The 7,610-nt window shown below is 42.6% G+C and overlaps 1 protein-coding gene across 2 annotated transcripts; it reads left to right on the plus strand.

The window, feature by feature from the left end:
• The first annotated feature begins 267 nt into the window (after window positions 1-267).
• LOC127336189 (protein NARROW LEAF 1) lies at window positions 268-5,553 on the plus strand. Of its 2 annotated transcripts, none has more exons than XM_051362975.2 (6): window positions 268-744; window positions 1,915-2,443; window positions 2,556-2,699; window positions 3,305-3,545; window positions 3,960-4,460; window positions 4,700-5,553. In XM_051362975.2, exons 2-6 carry the CDS (start codon window positions 1,961-1,963, stop codon window positions 5,290-5,292), a joined length of 1,962 nt encoding a protein of 653 aa, XP_051218935.1. In that variant the 5' UTR covers window positions 268-744; window positions 1,915-1,960; the 3' UTR covers window positions 5,293-5,553. The 2 variants fall into 2 exon arrangements, with proteins under 2 accessions (XP_051218935.1, XP_051218934.2); XM_051362974.2 differs by lacking the exon at window positions 268-744 and adding an exon at window positions 1,600-1,620.
• The last annotated feature ends 2,057 nt before the right edge of the window (window positions 5,554-7,610 follow it).

Below are 7,610 nucleotides of genomic sequence, written 5' to 3' on the forward strand. Positions count from 1 at the left end.
AATCACAAATACACTCTCACAATAGATTGAATCTCTTTAAGCATATGGCCTAGCATGTTTGGTAATGTGTAGACATGACTTTTTGTCGAAAAAATAAAATGAACATATGACCACTGAATTCTCACTAGATGAAAAATCAACGCTCGAAATCATCAGACTTGGGAAACATAGCCGCACTTTGTGTATCCACAACTCAGCCGCCTTCAAAGACTGAACCTTACCCCAGGATCGAGGGGGCAGGAGAGGGCCACATCTCCGCAACCCCGCCGGCGGCGATCGCGGCCGTCCGTTGGACGGTGCGACATGGACGACTATGCAGCCACAGCTCCGACCCGACACACGCATCGACACATCACACGGGCGCCACAGTGCAGTTGTTGTTCATCTCAATCTGTGACCACCACGCCATGATCGCCACCACCTAGCTCCCCCCTAGATTCCCACGCTCCCAGCGCCTCCTCCCCTTTAATTTCTTCTCTCTCTAGCCCCTTCTTGTGGTGTTTGCGCGGCGCACGCATGCTGCGCAGACAGTAGAGAGTGGCCGTACGGCAGCAGCGGGAGAGGGAGGCCCTGCGACTGCAAAGCTGGCATCTTCTGCCCCCGGCCCGGCCTCGCCCCCAACAGTGCAGATTCTTCCCGCTCCCGCACCACAATTATGGGTGGCAGCCGCGCGGCGGGGAGAAGATAGCTCAGCGAGGAGGGCAAGAATACTGTGGCGGCTCGCCATTGCTCTCCGGCCCGCAGGTGAGCTGCTCCAGTTCCTCCCTTGCCCCGAGGCCGGATCTTTCGGTCACCCTGTGGGGGCGGGATCTTGGCACCGCCGCTTTCCTCAGTTTCTTCAGTTTCTTTTCTGTTCACCGTATCTTTCTCCTTTTCGTGGTTTGCATTTGCACATAGGCCTGGTTCATAGCTCGTCCGGGTTCGTTGGTTAGTCCGTTCTAGGGACCATGAACTGGGGTTCTTGTTGTTGATGATGCACAGTAACAGCTACTTCTCTCCCCCGTCTGAATTGGATAGTGGGTAGCTTGCTGCTGGTTGCTGCTAAGTGCTAATGTGCTTCAGGTGCCAAATCCCCGGAGACTTAGCTCTTGGCCTTCAAGAATTATCAGTTCGATTACCACCAAGTTTTGTCCTGTAACTAGCTCTAATCCAGCAAGCGTGTCTTCAGGTTCTGCAAAACACAAGTGGCACCATGAGAGTAGTAGCATTGCTCCAGTATCACTAAATTCGAGTTTTTTTTCTTGGTTAGAACAAGGAGAGTGCTTGCTATTTTTTCCATCAATCTATTGTGGCCGTGTTGTTCTTCCCCTTTTGATTATGCCTTTTCTCTTTCAAGAAAGTACATGATGCCGTTGCCTAACTTCGCTTTCAGTGCCGTCGACTGAATTTCTGTACGTCCTACCCTTTGCTCCGATATTTTTTGTTATCATTGCAAGCAGCTATCATGTGCATTTATGCAAATTCCCCGCGTTTAAAAAGGGTGAATTCGTGCCATGCCTTTAGCGAACAACAATGGCTTTTGCAGATTCCTCGTGTGATATTATCTGCCTGTTTCTGTGGCGGGTGCCCAATACGAATATACAATGAGTCATATTCTTCGTTCAGAGGATTCCTGTTATGGTATTACCTTCTTTTGTTTGAGTGGTTCTCTTGAAATCTCGCAGAACCCATTCCCTGAGAATATCAGGCTACTCCACCACTAGGTGTTTATTATTCTGCTGCGTATATCTTGGATGCTAGATACAGTCCCTCATTGCTTGTTTTGATCATAGATTTCCCTGTCCGCAGTAAGTCTATAGAGTGCAAACACATTTGCAAGATTGCTGACTTTTTTCCAGTGTCTCCTGACATCTTTACCTTGGGGTATTAGCCTTGAAAGACTATGTTTTCAGACTTGTTTGCTCTCTTTTTTAGGTCCATAGCTTCTCCTATCCATTACGTCTGCCAACTGTTCGGAGCAATGAAGCCTTCAGATGACAGGGTGCAGCTCTCAGATTTGACGCAATCGGAAGAGTCTTCGCTTGATGTGGAGGGGTATTGCCATCACCACGCGATCTTTCCTTGTTCTCCGTCAATGCAACCAGTTGCCTCCGGATGTGTACACACAGAAAACAGCGCGGCATACTTCTTATGGCCGACATCAAACCTACAGCATTGTGCGGCTGAGGGGCGGGCAAACTATTTTGGGAACCTCCAGAAAGGACTGCTGCCGGTGCTCCCTGGACGTTTGCCCAAGGGCCAGCAAGCAAATAGCTTGCTTGACTTGATGACTATAAGAGCTTTCCACAGCAAGATATTGCGGCGTTTCAGCCTTGGGACGGCAGTGGGCTTACGCATAATAAAGGGGGCTTTGACAGATATCCCCGCCATTATTGTCTTTGTTGCTCGAAAGGTTCATAAAAAGTGGCTCAATCCGAACCAATGCCTTCCCGCGATTCTTGCGGTAGGAAAACCTTACTTTGTTTTTGTATTAGTTCATTGGACTATCTTGTTTCCTTAGTTGGGAATGATTTTGTCATGGACTTGATATATTTCACTTAGCTGGATCATTACAGGGACCAGGAGGTGTTTGGTGCGATGTTGATGTTGTAGAATTTTCATATTATGGTGCACCGGCTCCAACTCCTAAAGAGCAGATGTTCAGTGAGCTTGTGAATAAGCTGTGTGGCAGTGATGAGTATATTGGTTCTGGCTCCCAGGTACATAATTCTATGCTCTCATTTTAATTGGTTTGATTTCCCTAAATATCATGTTCCTTAAGCAGAGAATGCTACCATGTCTATAAACTGAATTGGGCAAAAACATGGACTATAGTGTAAGTGGACCGTTCAAATTTTGTCAAAATTCTTAGTATTTACTATTAGAAAGAGAATAAAATTGCACGGCACTCAAAGTATTCTGACAAGGGCCCATAGATGCTTCGTCTGCTCGCACTGTTCTGTATGATGCCACTGGAAATCCTGCCAGTGTTCTTCATTCAACTGGATGTTACTTCAAGTTAACCCCCTTTAAAGATCAGCAATCAGAAGTAATTTTCCTTGCTGTTTCTCTAGAGTGTCATGCCATTTAACAATTAAGGTACCCACATCGTGTAAATTGGTATATGATGCTTAACAATTTGGGACCCCGCAGAAACATAGCCCTCACCTAAAGGCTGAAACACGCGTATAGTTTCGCATTGCAGTTCTTTTCAAAATATAAATGAAAATTTTACTTTAGATGTTAGAGCAGCAGATGGTGCAACGAATGTTTCAATAGGGCATGGTTCTGTAAGTTCCTCACAGTTCTCCATATGCTGGTCCAGGTTGCAAGCCAGGATACATTTGGAACGTTGGGTGCAATTGTGAAACGGCGCACCAGCAACAAGCAGGTTGGTTTCCTCACCAACCGACACGTTGCAGTTGACTTGGACTACCCTAACCAGAAGATGTTTCACCCATTGCCACCCAATCTTGGGCCTGGTATTTATCTTGGAGCTGTCGAAAGGGCAACATCTTTCATCACAGATGATGTTTGGTATGGAATTTATGCTGGAACAAACCCAGGTAGAGCAGCTACAAATTATCTAGTTGATATAGGAAATTCAAATTCATGTACTGTTTGCAGCATTTAACTGCAGAATATAGGGTTATAGAGAAATGCCTAGTTCATGTTTTGTTTATTTGAAAAGTGTATTAAATGCATCAGAAGATAAGACACACTATTACACTGCACAAATACTAAGAAATTTAAGAAGCAGGAATTTTCTTTCTGATCGTCCCAATTTTGTCAGTGAGATCAATACCAACTTGCAATTTATACTACTTCGGAACAAAAAATATCTGTTTAAGTGAAAAATAATACTCAGTTCGTTTTTATATATTTAAACTAATACATTTTACCTTTTATTTAGTGTTCTGTATGATGCACGTGCTGTTCTAATCCCCGAACATGTATGTTACCTCGCTGTGGATCTGCAGAGACATTTGTACGAGCTGACGGTGCATTCATTCCATTTGCTGATGACTTTGACATATCCACAGTCACTACTATAGTTAGGGAGGTCGGTGAGATTGGAGATGTTAAGGTTATAGATCTGCAGTGTCCTATCAATAGCCTCATAGGGAGGCAAGTTTGCAAAGTTGGCAGAAGCTCTGGTCACACGACTGGGACTGTGATGGCATATGCCCTTGAGTACAATGATGAGAAAGGAATATGCTTCTTCACTGACCTCCTCGTTGTTGGCGAGAACCGCCAAACATTTGATTTGGAAGGTGATAGTGGAAGCCTTATTATTCTGACCAGCCAGGATGAGGAGAAGCCACGTCCTATTGGGATAATATGGGGTGGCACAGCAAACCGTGGGAGGATAAAGCTTACAAGTGATCATGGTCCTGAAAATTGGACTACCGGGGTTGATCTTGGCCGTCTTCTTGATCGTCTAGAACTTGATCTTATCATAACCAACGAATCACTCAAAGGTCAGCACATCATATTTCAGTGTTATCCAGACATTCTGAAAATAGATTTACCAGGCAAAATGATGAACAAGTACTCTTTAAAAAATGCAGCTATTCATTATAAAGAAAGTGTTAGTTTCAAAAAAATAAAATAAAGAAAGTGTTATTGGTGGCGGTATAATATTGTTCGCATTTTCATACTTGCAATCAGTTACTTTTGCTCCATGGTACACGACTGACATAATCTATCGACAACAAAGATGCTGTGCAGGAGCAAAGGAATGCTTATGTGGCTGCGGTTATGTCTGCTGTTGGGGAGTCTTCCATGGTGGATGTCACTGCATCAGAAGCCACCACACAAGAGAAGGTTGAAGAGATCTTTGAGCCTCTGGGAATCAAAATTCAGCAGCTGCCCCGTCATGACATGACAACCTCTGCAACTGAAGGGGAGGGTGCAGCCAACACGCCGTCTGATATGGAAGAGCATCAGTTCATTTCAAACTTTGTCGGCATGTCTCCTGTATGCCGTGACCAAGATGCTCCAAGGAGCATCATCGCAAATTTGAATAATCCATCAGAGGAAGAGCTCGCCATGTCGCTGCACCTAGGCGAACGAGAATCGGACCAAGACCAGGAGAAGGGGACTCCCTCAGACCCTGAATCGAGCCTAAACCTGGAGAAGCGGCCTCGCCCTGACACAGAACCGAGCATAGACCTGGAAAAGCGGCCTCGGTGTGACCCAGAACCGAGCATGGACCTGCAGAAGCGGCCTCGCTCTGACCAAGAACAGAGCATAGACCTAGAGGAACGGCCTTGTTCTGACCCAAAACCGAGCATAGACCTGGAGAAGTGAAGGGTCCATTCTCGACGTTTCTGGAATGAGCTTGTGGAGAATCGAAGCAAGTAGATGAAAGATCTCCCGCAGTTCAGCAAACTGAACCTGCAATATTAGCTTAAGTTAACTATTGGCTTCATGGGGGAAGCATATCATGTACTACTATGGCACTTGATTCAGCTCTTGTAGGATGTTCGGTGGTAGCCCTGCATTTTTGCTGTGCTCATAAGATTTGATCATAATAAACAATGCTCAATCTGAATATTTTTGTCTTGGAAATCAATGTGGTGGAGACTGATGAGAATCTGGGATGATTTATCTTCCAGTTATGCTGGTTATTAAATCATGAATGTACGTTTGAAATCTTCTGCTATTCTCTCTGTTTTTTAGGAATGTCAGATCCAAAGTTTATTATGTATTTGCCATCATGAGTTTGTTTATTATGTTATATCTAATAAGCCAGTCCACATACATATGGAGATATGTGCAACCAGGAGCAAGCACTCTCTTTAATTTTGAAATAATAATAAAAGTGAGTTAGAAAATGAAAAGAGTGAAATGCAATAAATGCTGCATGTAGATGATAGGCTACCCCAACTTGCTTGGGAAAAAGGCTTTGATGATGTTGTTATTGTTGTAGATGATAGGCTGAACTACACATAAGTTATAGCGAAAAAGCTATGCTAATTTGTAGGCTGCATAATAAAATAGTAATGAGCTAAAAAGCATTTTAGATGCATATATTTTTGTGCACAAATGATAAAATTGCAGAACTTTGCAGAAGATCAAGTTCTATCCACTATACCCAGTAATATTTTTGTCTTTTTACCCCACGGTTGTGCATTTGCGATACACATTACTCAATTAATGAACGTTTACCCGAATACCTGACCTAAGAAACTTTAAACATGATTTTACCTTATTTTAGCATTGTGTATGTTTTCTTAGATAAGACATGATGTCAGAATATGTAAAGATCGGAGAACTTCATGGCCGATCATGTCCAACCTTCTCTTCACCATCTTTTTCTTTCCATGTTGTCATCCTGCTATTTTCTGGCCTCAACCATCGTCTAACATTTTGCCCAGTAGACATGCATTAGACAAAGATGGTCCAAGATAATTTAGATGATATTTTACTATATGGGATAACTATGTCACAAATTCATAGCTAGGGGTAAAAAGTGGAATTCACTCTTTTGTATGAAACTCGATTATCTTAGATCTTAGAACATAAGAGATAACTAGATAATAGGGTAACGGAACCCACTCACATATAAACGATTCTAAACAAAAGGAAGATTACAACCAGGACTAGAACTTAAAAATCCACGGAAGCCGCATCCGAACCCATGGTTGTTGCACCCCCATAACTCTCATTGGAGGTTTCCACAAGTACCCAATAATCTAAATAAGTTGTTTTAAAGACTAATTGTTGTAAGAAAATTTATTCATTTAGATTTGGCATGTATTCTATGTTTACAATTCTACTGACATGCCTCTTTATTCTCCAGAAATCTCCTTTATCACCATATGTGCTTATGATTCCTCTAGAATCACAATATTTATCACAGCTTTTGCAATCATAGATCAAATGGATCAAACTTCATTTGCCTATACAATAGGTTTAAGATACACAAAGGAGTCGAGAGAAAACTCAATAGAAGAAATCTCAATTATTCACTCTCCTTTTTTGTCTTGAAAAGGTGGGCTCTTATGGAAGGCTCTTGCACGTGCCCCTAGACACTTTGTGCGAGTGAAAAGTGAACCATATTTAAAAAAAATAGTACATTTTTAGAGTCAATTATTATATATGGTAGCTATAAGTTAGCTATAGATGACATGATAAACCATAATAATAAGCAGCTGACTACACTATTGTTCTTGGTCTAACTAGATGCTTGGTCGTTTCTGCATCTAAAGTGATAATTTTGTAGCAGGAACGAACTGGAAACGCCCCATTCTTTTCATGCTTCCAAGCCCAAAAAGTCCTCTGTACATCTACCCACTGGTACGCTACTTATCGCCACCACATCAGGGTTAAAAAAAATCCTAGCTTATCCATGTCCCAACAGTTCAACTCCTCATCAATTAATTCATTCACCATAAGTACCTCAGATTCTGGATCACGGACTAATGGTTTCATACTAATATTACTTGGAATCCATGGATCTTCCGACACGCGAATTGAGGATCCATCCCCTACTTCTTTTTATCAAACCTTTCTTGAGGTTTCTTATTGCACACTTTCACAATAAACCTTGGGTAAACCTTATACTCGATATATTTGTTTTTTTCTTTAGAGCACATGGAAAGATTATCATCTCTACTTCCAAC

Source organism: Lolium perenne, chromosome 2 (genome assembly GCF_019359855.2).
Source record: "Lolium perenne isolate Kyuss_39 chromosome 2, Kyuss_2.0, whole genome shotgun sequence".
Classification (NCBI taxonomy): Eukaryota; Viridiplantae; Streptophyta; class Magnoliopsida; order Poales; family Poaceae; genus Lolium; species Lolium perenne.

What these genes read in the sequence shown, in the direction of transcription:
- LOC127336189 (XM_051362975.2), top strand. Translation starts at nt 1,961, where the DNA reads ATGAAGCCTTCAGATGACAGGGTGCAGCTCTCAGATTTGACGCAATCG. An exon ending in GCCTTCCCGCGATTCTTGCG is followed by an intron (nt 2,444 to 2,555) that starts GTAGGAAAACCT and finishes GGATCATTACAG; the next exon opens with GGACCAGGAGGTGTTTGGTG. An exon ending in ATATTGGTTCTGGCTCCCAG is followed by an intron (nt 2,700 to 3,304) that starts GTACATAATTCT and finishes ATGCTGGTCCAG; the next exon opens with GTTGCAAGCCAGGATACATT.